Genomic DNA, 19,087 nt, shown 5'->3' on the forward strand with positions numbered 1-19,087 from the left:
TATTAAATGAAACAAATGACAATAAAATGCAAAGTAATCTCTTCAGTAATCAAAATACTTTTTGTATGTAACTGTATTATAATTACCAATGATTTAAACTGTAACTGTAGTGGAATACAGTTACTTATATTTTGTATTTTAAATACGTAATCCCGTAACATGTATTTCGTTACTCCCCAACCCTGTCCATAGTATTCATAAGACAGTAAGCGAGAAATGCCTGGATGACCTACTACTTCTGGCGGGAATCCGAAGTGTGGATCGGTTGAACACTTTCCTATCCCACAATGCATCGGGAGCTGAGGAGACATCACGTTCAAACGCTGGATTTAAAAAAATGGCGGAGAACCATGGGGTGGAAGGCTGTTTACAACAGTAAGTGCTGTATACAAAAAGAACGTTGTTCATTGTGCTGAAATGGCACTTGTTTAACTGAACTTGAGTGGATTATTTACACGGTTGTTGTTGTCATGTCACATATTCTGGTCACGGCACCATGCGTACGTTCCCGGATGTTAGTATGTCTGAATTCTATTCATACGGTCTCTCCCATACCTAAAGAGCATACTGTTTTACCATCCGATAAGTGCGTTTCTCATCAAAACAGTACATACTGTGACAGCATGCGGTTTCGGATGCAGGGTAAGTCTATCCCTCACAGCTTCGTTTTCATTCATGTCAAAAATCATAGCTGATGCTACTGTGAATAAGGTCTATGGAGCTACGTTTTTTATTTGGCTATTTTTTCTTTCTTTCATTCTTTTTATTTATTTTTAAATCTTATTTATTTATTTATTTATTTATTTTTTACAAATTGTATAGCCTACGCTAAACATCACACTATCCGCTAAAGCACGCTGATATGAGTGAAAACACTGGAGCCCCGAAAATGGCGCAACAGTCAAAGAAGTCCGTCAGAAAAGCGTGTTCGGTCTGAACAGCCCTCAAGAATCTTTCAGAGTCTTTTTGTTGTTTATTTTTTGACAGTCACCATATTTTAATTGTAGTAAGAATAATGTAGTAGCTAAAGTACTGTATTGTGGCGGCTATTTTGATCAAATTATGTAGAATATAGTAGGCATTTTTTTCTGTCACCACATCAAACCTTGCCACACTGAAAAGGGGGAAAATTGAATGACTCTAAGAAATCTTCAGATTTCAAATAGTCGATTACTTACGAGTCACGACTGCGGTGCAGGTTTACTTTGTTTGTATTCAAGAGCATTACAAAAACTACTGTTGAATAGAAAAATCACCTGGAGGTCATCCGCGTCAAAGCGCAGCGGCGAACACAGCAAAGAGATGGTCAAATGGAGCGCAGCTGCTCTGAGGGTGAAGCGCAACAGATGGGCACATATACAGCTGCCTCGCTACTGACTTACAAACGCTCCTCTGGATATTTGAACACAATGAACACAAACGACGCAAAGGAATACCTTTCTAAACGACAGATTCCCCACCTTTTTGAGGTAAGGTTAGCCTCCAAGAAAAGGCTTTCTGTATATTTTCTCATGCTTATGTGATATAGCAATGAAAGTTAGAGTAAAAAGAGTTAAACACATAAACCTTAGTTTTATGCACCTTGATATGATTTTAATTTCCCAACTGTTCTAAGTATCAGAGTTTATGATAAATTATATATTGTATTCACTATCAACTATCATCCCTAGTGGAAAATCCAGTTTAAGCTGGTAGCTATGTTTTGGAACATGGTAGCTGGTTTCTAGCTGGTCATAAGCTGGTCTTTAGCTGGTCCAAGCTGGTCATTAGCTGATCCAAACTGGGAGACCAGCTTAGACCAGTTACCAGCTACCAGTTTGTCATACCAGCTCAAGGTGGTCAAGATGGTTTTTGGAACATGGTAGCTGGTCGACTAGCTAAGGACCAGCTTGGACCATCTCATGACCAACTTTGATCAGCTCATGACCAGCTTGGACAAGCTTAGGACCAGCTTGAACCAGTGACCATGTTCCAAAACACAGCTACCAATTTAAAATGGATTTTCCAGCAGGGATTACATTAGGCTCAGAGCCATGAATTAGATGAGAACATGAATTAATCAGAAACTCTGTCTCTTTAGCTTGCACAAATACATGGGAAATTAGATACTTGAAGGTGTCTCTATGGTGATCCTCAAGTAGGGTGCTATTATTGCAAAGCGGCAGGACTAAATCTTGTCTGCAAGTGGAAAGATTGTCCTCAGACAGCGTCAACAATTGCTTATGTGGTAGATATGCAGTTATGTACAAAATGCAGTGTTCATCTGTGGAGGATCATATCATATGAGAAACAATTCTGACAGTGGTTTGTTTATATACAGTACCTTATTTGATTCTATTACTGTGTTCCATCCAGGTCTAATGTTTTTAAGAAAGCACACTGTTGTAGGTCATCATCATGTTTAGGACACATCCGTTCTCACAGGAAACAAAGGGTAAAGGTTGTAAAAGTGTTTCAGCACATTAATACTTTGGCTGTCACTAAGGCAACCAGCTATGCACTTTATATTTACTTTATGTAACTCATCTTGAGAAATCTAGGCAATGGAGAACAAGAGACAGAAAGACAAGAGAAAATGTGTGCAAGCATATTCGTGCATGTGCCTCAACATGCAGTTCATTGAGGAATGTAATGTCAGGTTATACTTAATGTGCATACCACTACTATCTCATTCCTCAGTCTGTGACTGCACATAAGATACAGTACTTAGTGCAAAGAAGATCCCAATGCAAGATTTATTAAGGTGGATGTGAAGTATATTGAAACTCTTTTCCAGTAAAAGCTTGTAACAGTTTTTAAGCAACTGCGTTTTAACTTGTGTTGAAGGTGATAGTCTATACTGTCTGTCAGTCTAAACAGTCACAATTAAACACCCTCTTCTTTCAAATGCTTTCTCTCCCTATTAATACTGCATTAGTCCTTAAAAATGGTTTGGTCTGTTATGAAACTCATATCACAAGCAAATTTAGCCTTTTGTTTTGTTTCTATTTGGACACGGTTCCTTTATTCAGGTTGAATGTGCCTTTAGCTGTTTGATACCCATGCGGATTGACATGTAAATTCTCAAGCAGTTTTATTTGCATCAAAAGAAGAAAACAGCTGATTATTCAGAGGTTGGATTTTCCACTTCTTCTCGGTCTTAATGGCCCAGAGTATAAACTGCATACATGTGTAGGATGAATAGAAAAAAACAATTTGAAATTATTATTTTCACCCCCTAGATATTGCTCATTTCTCTTTGTGTCTCTTATTCTCTCTACTCTCATTATCTCACATCATGTCCTTATCGTCCAGAAATCTTTTCGCTCTGTTTGAGAAATTGACGAATTAATGAAATGTGTTCTCATATTCTGCTTTGTTTTGAGATAAATAAGCAATAAAACTTAACAAATGCAAATTATATTGTACAAAATCATCAAATAATGTTTGATGAAAAAAGTTGGGATGTACCGATATGAAAATTTTGACCGATACCAGTTTTAACAAAAAACTTCAGGCCGATACCGATATTTTGCCACTTACCTTATTTAGTTCTTACTTGGGAGTTTTTTTGTTTGTTTTTACTATTCTAATAATACTTTTCATTTAGCATGGATTGGATCTGTTTAACACAGCCCAAAATTTTAAATAGAGCCACAATGAAAGATGAAAAGAAGATGAAAAGATAAAAAAGATAAAAAAAATAGCAAAATATGGTAACATGAGGATTGATATAAAAAAGGTTATTTTGTACTTCTAAAATATTTTTGCACTCCTGTTTTTGCAGTTCAAAACAACAGAACTCAAATTTTACATGTATGTACTGTATGTGATAAGAACATTACAAATTTATACTATGCATATGTTGGGCAATTCCACAGAAATGTCAACCACATCATGGAAAATAAAAAGTTTTAACCAAAGAAACAAAACCCCCTTTTAAATTCTGTATTATAATGGTATAATGTACAATGGATAATGCCATTCAGACTGCTACAGGGTGCCACTTGCTCACACAGTGCTGACTGGAGCGCTGAATGCAGACTATATTGTAAAACGCAGCCTTTTAAGGTTTTAGTATTTGCGCAAGGCCTTATTGCAATTTCAATCATAATTCAATTACGCAGCATAAATGGATACTATACCAATGACTCTGATGTCAAAGTCTGCTGGTTTCAAAGCATTTTGGATATTTTCCCTCATCATGTATCCTTTAGGTAAGTGCCGCTTTCCTAACTGTCACGTCCATTTATGGCGGTTTTTTCGCAATAACGTGAGAACGAGAAACAATAAAAATTTGATATTATTTTGTTCTTAGGTGTTCCAACCCTTCTACATATTGTGGCTATTATTATATCTGGATTGTGCATTTGAATTCAAAAAGTTTTTATAAAGTGTGTAACTAATTAATTATAAATAAATCATCATTCCCTATCTGTCACTCACTCGACATTGTGTCGATGTAGTGACATTAGTGGTCGCTCTTGGGAGCCCCAAACACCTCTGATCTTTGAGAAAAGGCCAATGGGAATTGATTATTTTGATCACTGAAGAGATTACTTTGCATTTTATTGTCATTTGTTTCATTTAATATTTAGTCCTTTTAGATGGAAAACATTTATACATATAAATGATGCGATCCAAAGTGCATTTGAACAGTGGAGAAACACTTTCTTATGATGTGTTACATTCATAGGAGCAGATGGCCACTCCCCTGGACATACGGGTATAAAAGGAGCTGGCTCGAATCCACTCATTCAGATTTTTTCTTCGGAGCTGAGCAGTGTTCATTCATTGAATTCCACTGCCGTTCCATTCACCTCGACTGTGTATGCTGTTGGATATACAGTGCATTTCAGCGGTTTCTCCCCCTCGTGCACGGATAAAGTGCAGAGAATGCCCCTGGGCTAAAAGAGAGTATATCTGAAAGAGTATTTTCCTCTAAAAGAGTGGGCACTGATGGAGAGCATCTTTTCAAAGATGCCTTTCCGTCTGTGTATAGTTCCTGGTTGAGGTCGTTACCTCTCAGCCTCTGACAGCCACGATCGCTGTCTCACCTGTTTGGGCTACAGCCACGCTGAGACAGTGTTCATGGATGGCTCATGCCCTCACTGCGAGAGCATGACCATGGCAATGTTGTGGTCACTCCAAGCCACTCCAGCCACTTCCTGCCCCGGTCCTTCTACCTACGGGTACGAGGCTGTGATGGTTAGCGCTGGGGCGATTTGGGGACCCCAATGGGAGTGGTTCCGCCGGGTAATCCCCCACGGACCTCCCATTCCCCAGTACGCTCGTTTGCCCCGGTCAAGTTCTGGGATGAGACAGGCGGCTCGCCCCAGGGCGAGTTTGATGTCTCATTTGGGGCTCGAGAGCAGGATGAGCTCTCGATCGCAGCATCGGAGAGTGGGCTGATCCAGTTGGATGTGGAGGACTAGACTGGGCTCCCACCTTTGAGTGTGGTCACCCAGTCTGAGGCCGATGCGGAGCTGGCGGCCATGCTTGCCCGGGCTGCCGCGAGTCCTGACGAATGTCATGGTGCGGGCTCTCGGGCAGGCAATGTCCACCTTGGTGGTCCAGGAGCACCTCCTGTGGCTTAACCTGGTTGAGATGAAGGATGCCGACAAGGTACGCTTCCCCATCTCCCAGGCTGGCCTGCTCGGCTACACCGTCGAGGACTTTGCCCAGCAGTTCTCGTCAGTCAAGAAGCAGATGGAGGCTGTCCAAAACATCCTGCCCCGGCATGGCTCAAGGTCCCACACCACGTCTGCTCGTCGCCAAGGGTGTCCCCCTGCGGTGACGACACTGGCTCCGCCACAGCCCGGGCCGACTTCCCGGCCCCGATGTAGAGCCCCCTGCAGGAAGCTGACGTCCCCCATCAGCAAGAGTGGTTTCCTCATTTCCTGGGTCACACAGCCGGTGTTTACGGCCATCGTTATCACGACCGCCAGACACCGAACGTTCTCGGCAGGCAGGGCGCTACGGAAGCGGGTTCCCTGCCTTCGCGCGCCCAGCTGCGGCACACACACACCCACGCTCAGGCGGTTGTGACGAGTCACGAGGATGTTCATCCTCCTCCCCCGTCACTGACCGGACCTATGGTGGGCACGCAGAGCAAGGTAAGTGTTTTGACGTTTCAGCACAGCCATGAGCTTGGGACGTGAGGCTCCTCGAAGTGGCAGCTCCTGCTCTGCCCTGCCGTGAAGCCCCACCCGCCGCTTGTGTACAGTGCCTTTCCCCACCCTGAGGGGAAGATGTGCGCTTTTCTCCCCCATGTGAGTTTCTGAGACCGGTGAACCCTGTATGTCTTTCCTCCTCAGCCCTGTGGCAGGCATGTTCAGCTGAGAGATTCGATGCCGGGCCCAGTACGTGTGCTAATATGCCCTGTTCTGGGGTAGGTGCTCCACATGTGCTGGTTGCCCGTGGGTAACCCCATGTGATATATTTTCCGCGGTACGGTTTCCCTGTTGGTAAACCCGTGTCTTCCTTGGGCAGAGCCCCCTCTGCCACCGGTCGCCGTGCTTGTAGAGCTCCTCCCCTCCGGGTAGAACCTACCGCAGGGACTTCTTCCACATGTGAGACTGCCGGTCGGTAAGTCCATGTGACGTATTCTCCACACGTTACCTCCCCTTCAGGCAGGGTGTGGTCTCCGCGGTGTCTTTCCCCTATGGGAAAGGACATCCTCCCCGATGTGGATACATATGGCTGAATTCCATTTTTGTGTGAGAAAAAAGAAGAGAAGAGGCCACGGCTGGCGCAGCCTGTTCCCACTATGAGTTCGTCTTGTCCCCGGGGTGTGAGGGACCGTACGACGTTCGTGGGGGAGGTTACATGGGGGCCTGGTGCACTTGCTACGAGGCATGAGGGTGGCTTGCCTGCACCTGCACCGCCAGTTCATGTAACGCAGTTCAGCTGGTTGTGGCATTTTGTATAGGGACCCCTAGTGTCACTACATCAACATAATGTCGAGTGAGTGACAGATAGGGAACGTCTTGGTTACTGTCGTAACTTCCGTTCCCTGATGGAGGGAATGAGACATTGTGTCCCTCTTGCCACAACGCTGAGCTACCCACTGAAATGGCCGGGACCCTGTCTCGGCTCCTCAGCGCAAAACCTGAATGAGTGGTTGCGAGCCAGCTCCTTTTATACCCGTATGTCTGGGGGAGTGGCATGCAAATTCCACTCGCCAATTCCCATTGGCCTTTTCTCAAAGATCAGAGGTGTTTGGGGCTCCCAAGAGCGACCCCTAGTGTCACTACATCGACACAACATCTCGTTCCCTCCATCAGGGAACGGAGGTTATGACAGTAATCAAGACATTTTTCATATCTGTGTTTTCATGCTTATAACTAATATGCCGAAAGTTTTAATTTGGACAAAAACTGGCCGATAAATATCGGCAGCCGATTCATCGGTGCATCCCTAGAAAAGTCATTTACCCAAATGAAAGAGTACTGGAATTGTTAATCTTGAATGAAATACAGAGCCATATTTGTGTAACACTCGAGTCATTTATAGGCATTTTATATAACAACATTGCATTAACTTATATCACAGAGCATGTTAACAGGGATGATGTACCACAAGCCCGAGGACCCTTTGACATTCTTGGAGAGTTGCCTACGGAAAACACGAGACCTGGGAGGCCCCGAGTGTGTGGCTTGGGACACTTTCATTACACCTGATCGAAAACCACTACCACCAATCACCCCTGCACAGGGGAAGAAAGCCCCCTGCAAGCTTGGTAATTTAGCCAGTTTGGAAGTGCATTATCTTAGCTAATAATAAAATACTGACTTCAGAACATTAGTTGTTGGGAAATCAGATTCTTTTCCACGATCCAATTCTTTCGACAGGTTTGTTTCATTGAACCAGTAAAAAAAAACAAAAATAAATGATTCACCAGTTCTTTTATATCATCGTGTTATAATGTCACTGTACATAATGCTAATACCCCTGCAATGTGAAATACACGCTCAAACACATTCAATAAAGTCATATGCAAGTGCATATAGCTGACTATTATATTTAATACTCAATATTAAAATTAATTTTCATCTCTCGACTGAAACATTTCACCCCCTAATTCAAGTCCTTGATTCATGCATGCTCATCAGCAGCTCAATCATCAGTTCTCAGTATTTCGAACATGTCCGAAAGAGGTGATTCTCACTTCAGTGTACTAATGACTTGAGAACTGCTGAGAGTGACTCATTGTACTGTTGACTCAAGAATGGTTGCACCTGGAGCGTTCAGTCCAATTTGTGAACTAGTTGGAGCGGTTCATTGCAAAAAAGAGTTAGGACAAGCAGATATCACCAGTTCTAGGATCATATTACTCCCGGTTATCAGCTCATTTTGAGTGTCAGGCACGTCTGAGAGACAGGTTAAGAGTAATTTGTGGATCAGTGTTGACTCGAGACGCAAACTGTTTCAAACGATTCAGTCCGATTTGGTTAACTGGTTCAACTCGTTCACTGAAAAGAACCGGTTCAAAAGAACGATTCATTCATGAATTGGACATCACTATTAGTTGTACATGAAGATATACATTAAAGGGCAATTTCTAATACTTTAATGCATTTTAAATAGAGTGTCAATTTACCAGTTTCCAAATTTTACTGAATCACTCCACTACCTGTAAATCACTAAAACAACCTCCAGATTTTCTAGATAAAACCCATTATTCAGGTTCTGAAGGACAGCTGTGAAAATGAAGACTAAAGAGCAAGAAAGCTGCTTAACTGCAAAGTAATTAAGGAAGGTTCAAGATGGTTCAAGTGTTTGATATTTTGCCAAATGTATCAATAATGAATTCTAACCACATTGAAGCCTGGTGCTACTGAATCAAGCAATTGACTGTAGCCTTTATACAATACTTTTGCTTTACAGTTATGAATTAGATTAATTTTTTAACAGAAATAATAAATATAGTCCGTTTCTTTCCACAGATGGTGGCCCTGGTGCTGGCCCTGGACCTTACCGTCGATATGACAGACTACCACCAATTCAGGCCCAGTTCTCCATAGAAAGTGACTCAGACATGACAGAGTCCTCCGGGCTCATACAGGAGTATGATGTCTTTGACCCATCTAAACCACGGCCACACATCATATTCATCATTGGTGAATCACTCTCAACCAGTAGAATGTAATGTTGGCCACAGCTATGGATGGGTTTAGTTTCATGTCAGCAGGGGATGATCTGGATGTTAATCCAACTGTTTGAGCCAGTTATGTAAAGGTGAAAGTGTAATGTTTTTGATGTTTAAATACTTTCCCCCATCCCACTTTAATGTGGAGGCAGCTATAAGCCATTGATTTCCCTGAAAAGTTTAAACACTTTGGCTCTGTGTTGCTTTCGAAACATTGCTTTGTTGGTTTGAGCATTCTGATCAGCCTGACATAGCAACAATGGCTTGACCAATGGCATGAGTTTGGGGCGGGATTTGGGGGAAACTAGTTTGAAAATAGTAATTTTTTAATTCCATTTGGTGCCACCAGTGGCATAGCAATGACACACTTTATCTCTACAAAAGCTTTAGTATTCATCCAATTATTCCCTTTTAGCTGGTTGATGTGAAATTCAGTAGACCTTGACCTGAATTAATTTGATATTAGCATTTTCATTCTGCTGTGTATGTTATGTAAAATAGGATTTCTCTTGCTGTTAAAATTTCCAGGGGGACCAGGCAGTGGAAAGGGCACTCAGACTGCAAAAATTGCACATCACTATGATTTCGAGCATGTGTCGGTGGGGGAAATTTTAAGGAACCAGTTGCTGCATCATGCCTCCAGTGACAGGAAATGGGAGCTTATTGCTCAGATTATTGCCAATGGAGAACTGGCACCTCAGGTTTGGCAGTTTAACTGCTTGCTTTGTCTGGATTTGTCTGCAATGGTGCATTTACAGCTATTTGATGGTAGATTGTCAACATTTGCTTGAGCTTACACTATTAATTAAATATGTTACCTCGTGCTTGCCATCTTACTCTTGGTCTGGCATGATATCCTTTAGGAGACGACCATTGAGGAGCTGAAACACCAGTTTATTAAGAAGCAGGATGCCAAAGGATTCATTGTGGATGGATTCCCCAGAGAGATATCGCAGGCATTCACCTTTGAGGAGCAAGTAAGTTATTTTGTGCAAAAGATGCACATAATATTAAAATGTTTCATTATTTTTTGCCTTTTTGGCTTATGATTGTAAAACCTACATGATATGTATTGGTACTGTATGTTGTGGCAGTGCTTAAAGGTGCCGTAAGCAATTTCAGCCATTTTGCTAACTTTTGCCATTTTGTGAATTCAACCATACATCAGAAGACATCAGAAAACCTGTTTTCAGCAAACACGAATGTTCAAAATGAATCACAGACAGAGAGAATTTCTGGTTGACTAGTTCTCTGATTGACTAAAAACTGGTGGGCCACTCCTCTGACTCATTTTTGCAGAGCCTAGGGCTGTCGCAGAGGCAGGCGTGATTTCTCAGGACAATTATTTCAGTGATATCTTTGAAGTAGTAGACATTTCATGCATGACATTCCAAAAGCTTTCATCACCTTTAAAGACCCTTTGACCATATATCCCACAGATTGGCTCTCCAGACATGGTGATCTTGCTTGCCTGCTCCAATCAGCAACTCCGTCAGCGTCTTGAGAAAAGAGCCTCTCAACAGGGTCGTCCTGACGACAATACTTACGCTATTGAGAAGAGACTAGATACTTTCAAACATAACATCACACTCATAGCCAAGTACTACCAGGAGAGAGGACTTATTGTAAGGGTAAGGGCTTTACCAGAACATGCAGTTCTGTGAAAATGACAGTACCCACCATGGTATAAAGGCTGCTTTTGATTAAAACACACAATTACAGTATATCTCCTTGTGCTTGGTCAGGTGGATGCAGATCGAGAAGAGGATGACATTTTCACAGACATTTGTGCCATTTTGCAGGAGAGACTGTTTCCTGGTGACACAAATGCAGTAGGTTTTAACCAAAAGTTTCACCACAATTTTTCTTTTTAATGGAAAAATAAATAATGAAAAAATTATTTTTATACTTAAATGTTACTTTTCTCCCTGCAGAGCAGTACTGGCGATCTTTAGAGGGACTTCATCTAAAAATCTTCATCTAAACAAACAACTGCTGCAATTAAATCCTAAATGTGATTTACAATCAGCCTGCTAGTCATTCTTTGTTTTTCTTATTTTTATTGCTGGGGTTAAGGGAATGTATATCACACACTTACATTGCCCTCTTGTTTCCCCTTGTATTTCATTGTGTATTTTCTTTGTTCAACCTTTGCATTATATATAATGTACAGTACAGTAGGAAAGTGGAACAACATCTTTGTTTTATAACATTTTAATTTTTCAGATTCTTAATATTGTTATAAGTTGATATGATTCATATATTTTTGGATCTCAAGTCAGAAATAATGTGAATTTTTAAACACACCAAAGTACATTATTCAAATGAAGAAAGTTTATATAGTCACTGAAAGTCTGAAAGCATCTGAAATACTGTCTTGGGACATTTAAAAATTAATCAATTATAAAATGATCTCACCTATTCCAAAAAAAAAAAAAAAAAAAAAAAAAAAACCATTCATTCATTAACACATTTGTTTCTGGTGTGCTGAGGATATGTTTTTTTTTTCTTCTTTTTTTTTTTTGTCAGCCCACAGTCTGACACTTTAGACAGAGAAGAAAAAAGAGACACTACAGACTAGTCCTCGGGCTGTGATCTCATTAATGGATGTTCATTCCAGCTGTGCCACTTTCTCACAGTAGGAAGTCAATGCACACTGATTTAGTGGCCTTGCTGACAGACCTTGGCCAATCACTCAAAGTGCCAAAACAAGGTTACTTTCAAGGTTACTTCAGAAGCAACACATGAATTATATATATAAATGCAATGGAAACACACTAACTGTAATATACACAGAAAGTAGTGGCTTAACAAGTAGATTTAAAGTTTAGCACACTTCAGAATGTTTTTGGTTTAATCTCTGGGGAAAAAAAAAAAAAAAAAAAAAAATATATATATATATATATATATATATATATATATATATATATATATATATATATATAAATACTTGTAGTCCTTTTAGATGGATTTTTTATTTTGTTATTATTTTTTTAACAGTGTCTAAGAATTAACAAACCACTTTAGAGCCACTAGATGGCAGACTTTCATTCCCCAAAAGTCATGGTGATGTTATAAACTCTAAGGAACTGGTCTGAAAGACTGTCACTTACGAATATAACCACTTCTGCCATTCTAATGAAATAATGTTATGACTTCTTAGTTAATGGATGTGCAAAACTAATTAATATATGTGGAAGATTTATCTTGAAATGCATCCTTTTTTAAATAATGTAATATATCCCTGCTTTTTTTAAAAAAAAAAGAGAAAATAGCTAAACAAGCTAATAGAGATAATCTCACCGGCATGCCGTACTAAATGTGCATGACTTTCTTTCTTTTGCAGAACACATGCAAAGATTTTTAAAAGAATATCTCTAGCTCTGTAGGTCCATACAATGCAAGTGAATGGTGGCCAGATCTTTGTAGCTCCAAAAATCACATAAAGGAAACATAAAAGTAATCCATATGACTCCAGTGGTTAAATCCATATCTTCAGAAGCGTTATGATTTATATGATATGAAGTGTGGGTGAGAAACAGATAAAACTTAAGTCCTTTTTTATCTATAATCTATAAATCTAAATCTCTTTTACATATGAAAGTAACATGTGGTGCCTGTTTAGTTTCACTTTCACATCTGAAAGTGAAAGTGGAGATTGAGAGTCAAAAGGACTTACATATTGTTCTGTTTTTCCCCTACACCTATCATATAGCTTCTGAAGATAAGGATTTAACCACTCGAGTCATATAGATTTCTTTTATGATTTTTGGAGTTACAAAGTTCTTGCCACCATTCATCACCATCTGCGATGGCATGAGGGTAAGTGATGAGAGAATTTTCCTTTTTGGGTGAACTATCCCTTTAAGGTGGTTTGTTGATCCTAGATCAGTCCAAGTTGGTTTCCACTGGTCAGGCTGGTCTGGTTTAATGGTTTTTGAGAGGAACTAGCTAAATACCAGCTAGACCAGGCTACAAGACTCACTACAGTACATCAGCCAAACCAGCTAAGACCTGCAAACCACCTCAGGCTGGTTAAAGCTGTTTTTTTTTTCTTTCTTCATTAGGGTTTACACTTACCTCAGATATTAACATTCACACAAAAATGTAAAAAATCGTTGTAGCTCTCGCTTTTTTTTTTTCTCTCGTTGCTTTTTTTAAAATCTCGGTTTGTGCTAAGTGTCCTTAAAATACTGCTATAAATGACATCACAGTGTCCTAATAATGGTATATGCTGGCACTCATAATGGATCCATCCTTATCACCACACTGGCCAGATACTAGTAGCTTTTACTTTGATGCCACTAGTGGGAGACACCTCTCCATGCTTGCATAAAATACAGCTTAATTATACCTTTCAAAGAAGTGTTTTTATGTACAGTGCATTGTACACTGATGCACTGTGTTCTGTATGATGTAAAGAAAATATCCTCTTTAATTTTTTACCATAATAGATCCTAAACAGAATTGTCTGAAACCTTTGCTCTGAAGGTTTTTCAAGCTACTCTTCTGTCAGAGGTCTCATCCACTTGGCTGCAAGAAAAATCAGTCCTGCACTCCTAAAATCATGTTTTTCTTAATTGTGTTCCTAAGCACATGAGATTGTTTTCTTCAGATTTTTAAATTATACATTGTCAAATTATTATGCTAGTTTCACATCCTTTTGATGGTAAAACATTTTATATTGTCAGCCATTTTCTGTTAACATCCACCTGATCTCCAAGGATTATATATATATATATATATAAACTCAGCAAAAAAAGAAACGTCCCTTATTCAGGACACTGTATTTTAAAGATAATTTTGTAAAAATCCAAATAACTTTACAGATCTTTATTGTAAATGGTTTAAACGATGTTTTCCATGCTTGTTCAATGAACCATAAACAATTAATGCACATGCACCTGTGGAACGGTTATTAAGACACTAACAGCTTACAGATGGTAGGCAATTAAGGTCACAGTTATAAAAACTTAGGATACTAAAGAGACCTTTCTACTGACTCTGAAAAACACCAAAAGAAAGATGCCCAGGGTCCCTGCTCATGTGAGTGAACGTGCCTTATGCATGCTGCATGGAGGCATGAGGACTGCAGATGTGGCCAGGGCAATAAATTGCAATGTCCGTACTGTGAGACGCCAAAGACAGCGCTACAGGGAGACAGGAAGGACAGCTGATCGTCCTCGCAGTGGCAGACCACATGTAACAACACCTGCACAGGATCGGTACATCCGAATATCACACCTGCGGGACAGGTACAGGATGGCAACAACAACTGCCCGAGTTACACCAGGAAAGCACAATCCCTCTATCACTGCTCCGACTGTCCACAATAGGCTGAGAGAGGCTGGACTGAGGGCTTGTAGGCCTGTTGTAAGGCAGGTCCTTACCAGACTTCAACGGCAACAGCATTGTCTATGGGCACAAACCCACCTTCGCTGGACCAGACAGGACTGGCAAAAAGTGCTCTTCACTGATGAGTCACGGTTTTGTCTCACCAGGGGTGATGGTCGGAATTGCGTTTATCGTCGAAGGAATGAGTGTTACACCGAGGCCTGTACTCTGGAGCGGGATCAATTTGGAGGTGGAGGGTCCGTCATGGTCTGGGGCGGTGTGTCACAGCATCATCGGACTGAGCTTGTTGTCACTGCAGGCAATCCCAACGCTGTGCGTTACAGGGAAGACATTATCCTCCCTCATGTGGTACCCTTCCTTCAGGCTCATCCTGACATGACCCTCCAGCATGACAATGCCACCAGCCATACTGCTCGTTCTGTGCGTGATTTCCTGCAAGACAGGAATGTCAGTGTTCTGCCATGGCCATCGAAGAGCCCGGATCTCAATCCCATTGAGCACGTCTGGGACCTGTTGGATCGGAGGGTGAGGGCTAGGGCCATTCCCCACAGAAATGTCCGGGAACTTGTAAGTGCCTTGGTGGAAGAGTGGGGTAACATCTCACAGCAAGAACGGGCAAATCTGGTGCAGTCCATGAGAAGAAGATGCACTGCAGTACTTAATGCAGCTGGTGGCCACACCAGATACTGACTCTTACTTTAGATTTTGGCCCCCCCCGCCCTTTGTTCAGGGACACATTATTCAATTTCTGTTAGTTTATGTCTTAGTTGTTGAATCTTTTTATGTTCATACAAATATTTACACATGTTAAGTTTGCTGAAAATAAAAGCAGTTGAAAGTGAGAGGACGTCTTAGGTCAGTTAGGATCACTACTTTATTTTAAGAATGTGAAATGTCAGAATAATAGTAGAGAGAATGATTTATTTCAGCTTTTATTACTTTCATCACATTCCCAGTGGGTCAGAAGTTTACATATACTTTGTTAGTATTTGGTAGCATTGCCTTTAAATTGTTTAACTTGGGTCAAACATTTTGGGTAGCCTTTCACAAGCTTCTCACAATAAGTTGCTGGAATTTTGGCCTATTCCTCCAGACAGAACTGGTGTAACTGAGTCAGGTTTGTAGGCCTCCTTGCTTGCACATGCCTTTTCAGTTCTGCCCACAAATTTTCTATCTGAATGAGGTCAGGGATTTGTGATGGCCACTCCAATACCTTGACTTTGTTGTCCTTAAGCCATTTTGCCACAACTTTGGAGGTATGCTTGGGGTCATTGTCCATTTGGAAGACTGATTTGTGGCTGAGCTTTAATTTCCTGACTGATGTATTGAGAAGTTGCTTCAATATATCCACATAATTTTCCGTCCTCATGATGTCATCTATTTTGTGAAGTGCACCAGTCCCTCCTGCAGCAAAGCACCCCCACAACATGATGCTGCCACCCCCATGCTTCACGGTTTGAGATGGTGTTCTTCGGCTCGCAAGCCTCACCCTTTTTCCTCCAAACATAACGATGGTCATTATGGCCAAACAGTTACATTTTTGTTTCAATAGACCAGAGGACATTTCTCCAAAAAGTAAGATCTTTGTCCCTATGTGCACTTGCAAACTGTAGTCTGGCTTTTTATGGTGATTTTGGAGCAGTGGCTTCTTCTTTACTGAGCAGCCTTTCAGTTTATGTTGATATAGGATTGTTTTACTGTGGATATAGATACTTGTCTACCTGTTTCCTCCAGCATCTTCACAAGGTCCTTTGCTGTTGTTCTGGGATTAATTTGCACTTTTCGCACCAAACTACGTAGTGTTGCCAACTACTTACAATGAAAAGTAGCTAAAGCCTGCTCAAAAAGTCTCTAAAAGTCGCTAGATGATGTCATGTGTTAATTAGCATATTCATGACGTCATTGCGTCTTGCATTCTGCCTTGTGTCAGCCCTTTACATTTGTTTACTTCTCTTCTACTTTCTGTGCTCACATACTGTATTTTAATACAGCCGAATTCCCAATAAAGCTGTTCTCATGTTCATATTTGTTCTGTTTCTGCTGTCAGACAATGGAACAAGTATGAAATAGTGACTGAAACACCGCCCATTAAGACTACATGTTAACCAGTAGTCATTTCCAAGCAATTTCCAAGCTGCTGCTCTGCACTGCTAAAATCATGGTTTTATAACATAAGTTAAAGACAATGGCTGTGCTATGATTTCAGCTATATTTACACATAAAATGATCATTCGGAGAGAAAGTTAGAGGCGACAAAATGTCTTATTTTTTCTCTTGTACAGTGCACAGCCTCCGTCTGGGTAACAGTGAGTGATAAGCAAAAAAAGAATCATGGTAAAATTAAATTGTTTAAATAAAAAATAAAAAAAGGAGGAGCAAAACATACAGATTATTGATTGGTCCTTGGCAACTCTGTATGCACATGCGCAGCTCATTCACGTCTGTGTCAGCTGCCGTGCGGTCAACTGAATGTGCTGCTCCTCTGTCTGCCACTCACTGAACAGAGTAGACGCAGAGAGAGGAGTGCCTGTGTTGAGAAAGCAAGCCCTCACGCTCGCGCGGCAGTACTGGCGACTCTTCTATGGAAAATAGATAAGGTTTGTCCAAAAAGTCGCTAGATTTATTGCTAGATGCTTTTTAGAAAAAAGTCGCTAAAGGGGTCTGAAAAGTTGCTAAATCTAGTGACAAAGTTGCTAATTTGGCAACACTGAAACTACGTTCATCTCTAGGAGACAGAATGCGTCTCCTTCCTGAGCGGTATGATGGCTGTGTGGTCCCATGGTGCTTATACTTGCGTACTATTGTTTGTACAGATGAACGTGGTACCTTCAGGCATTTGGAAATTGCTCCAAATGTTGAACCAGACTTGTGAAGGTCCACAAATCTTTTTGGCTAATTTCTTTTGATTTTCCCATGATTTCAAGCAAAGAGGCACTGAGTTTGAAGGTAGGCCTTAAAATACATCCACAGGTACACCTCCAATACAGTACACCTCCTACCAGAAGCTAATTGACTAATTGTCTAAAGGCTTGACATTATTTTCTAGAATTTTCCAAGCTGCTTAAAGGCACAGTTACCTTAGTGTATGTAAACGTCTGACCCACTGGAATTGTGATATAGTCAATTAAAAGTGAAACAATCTGTCTGTAAACAATTTTTGGAATACTTGTGTCATGCACAAAGTAGACGTCCTAAACGACTTGCCAAAACTATAGTTTGCTAATATTAAATCTGTGGAGTGGTTAAAAAATTAGTTTTAATGACTTCAACCTAAGTGTATGTAAACTTCTGACTTCAACTCTCTCTCTCTCTCTCTCTCTCTCTCTCTCTCTCTCTCTCTCTCTCTCTCTCTCTCTCTCTCTCTCTCTCTCTCTCTATATAAACTGATGAAGAAGTCCTTATGTTTTAAGTGTCCTGTTCATTGCATTTGGGGAAAAGGGTGGTTAGTTTTGTCTTATCTAATGGACAGAAGCATTTCAGTGTGTATGAGCACCTCTCAAGTCTATTTCAGTTCATTTCCTTATATAGTCTGCCACTATTCCAGTTCTGATAAGTCTTATCATATGCTATGACATGTCAGTATAAAAGCACAACAGCTGCTCCTACAACACACTTTCCACCTTTTCCATCTCCACACTCAGCCTCATCATTATGGCACCAAAAAAAGTAGAACCCAAGAAGCCAGATCCTAAAAAACCAGAGCCGAAGAAAGAGGAGGCCCTGGCTCCTGCTCCACCTCCGGTTCCAGAGACACCCAAAGAGCCTGAGCTAGACCTGAAGAGTGTCCCGCTGGAATTCAAAGCTGACCAGATTGAAGAGTTTAGAGATGCCTTCACACTCTTTGATGAAACACCAACAGGGGAGTTGAAGATCAGGTATGCCCAGTGTGGAGATGTGATGAGGGCCCTGGGTCACAACCCCACCAATGCTGACGTGCTGACCGTTCTGGGGAAGCCCAAGGCAGAAGATATGAACACCAAATACCTGGATTTTGAGACGTTCCTGCCCATGCTGCAGCATATCGCAAGAGCTAAGGACCAGGGGACGTTTGAGGACTTTGTTGAGGGCCTGAGAGTCTTTGATAAAGAAGGGAATGGAACAGTAATGGGTGCTGAGCTTCGTCATGTCTTGGCAACTCTTGGGGAGAAAATGACAGAAGATGAGGTGGACCGTCTGATGGCTGGACAAGAAGACGCCAATGGCTGCATTAACTACACATCCTTCATCAAGCACATCCTCTCTGGGTGAGCTGAAGTTTGCAAAGATTGCTGTATGAGAATAGAACTCTAAATGGCAACAGTCAAAACACTGGAAAGAAAATTTGTCTTGTCTGTATGTCTTGGACACCATCAAATAAAAATCATCCAATTTTTGTTTCGTCTGAGATTTTTTGTTCTGTTAATCTTGTTGTTGAGATGTTAAACTAAAAGACAACTGGGAAGACATGAGTAGAGAAGTAAGAAGAAATACATGTAACTTACTTTAAAAAACAGTGCTTTAACTAAAAGTAAAATACAGTATATGGGTAGATGACTCATAATGTGTCCATGGACTTTTCATCAACATCAAGATTTTAGGTTAAAAATTGGCATGGGGAAGTTT

General features: G+C 40.9%; 2 protein-coding genes across 3 annotated transcripts; both read left to right on the forward strand.

The window, feature by feature from the left end:
• Positions 1-872: 872 nt before the first annotated feature.
• Positions 873-11,155, forward strand: LOC127428370 (adenylate kinase isoenzyme 5-like). Of its 2 annotated transcripts, none has more exons than XM_051676715.1 (8): positions 873-1,469; positions 7,534-7,720; positions 8,928-9,101; positions 9,659-9,831; positions 9,994-10,107; positions 10,570-10,761; positions 10,876-10,962; positions 11,065-11,155. In XM_051676715.1, exons 1-8 carry the CDS (start codon positions 1,311-1,313, stop codon positions 11,083-11,085), a joined length of 1,107 nt encoding a protein of 368 aa, XP_051532675.1. In that variant the 5' UTR covers positions 873-1,310; the 3' UTR covers positions 11,086-11,155. The 2 variants fall into 2 exon arrangements, with proteins under 2 accessions (XP_051532675.1, XP_051532683.1); XM_051676723.1 differs by having other exon boundaries at positions 1,321-1,469; positions 7,547-7,720.
• Positions 11,156-18,090: 6,935 nt separating this feature from the next.
• LOC127428381 (myosin light chain 4-like) lies at positions 18,091-18,857 on the forward strand. The gene has a single exon (XM_051676734.1). The coding sequence runs from the start codon at positions 18,137-18,139 to the stop codon at positions 18,731-18,733; it is 597 nt and encodes a 198-aa protein (XP_051532694.1). The 5' UTR covers positions 18,091-18,136; the 3' UTR covers positions 18,734-18,857.
• The last annotated feature ends 230 nt before the right edge of the window (positions 18,858-19,087 follow it).

This window comes from Myxocyprinus asiaticus, chromosome 3 (assembly GCF_019703515.2).
Source record: "Myxocyprinus asiaticus isolate MX2 ecotype Aquarium Trade chromosome 3, UBuf_Myxa_2, whole genome shotgun sequence".
NCBI classification, from domain to species: domain Eukaryota; kingdom Metazoa; phylum Chordata; class Actinopteri; order Cypriniformes; family Catostomidae; genus Myxocyprinus; species Myxocyprinus asiaticus.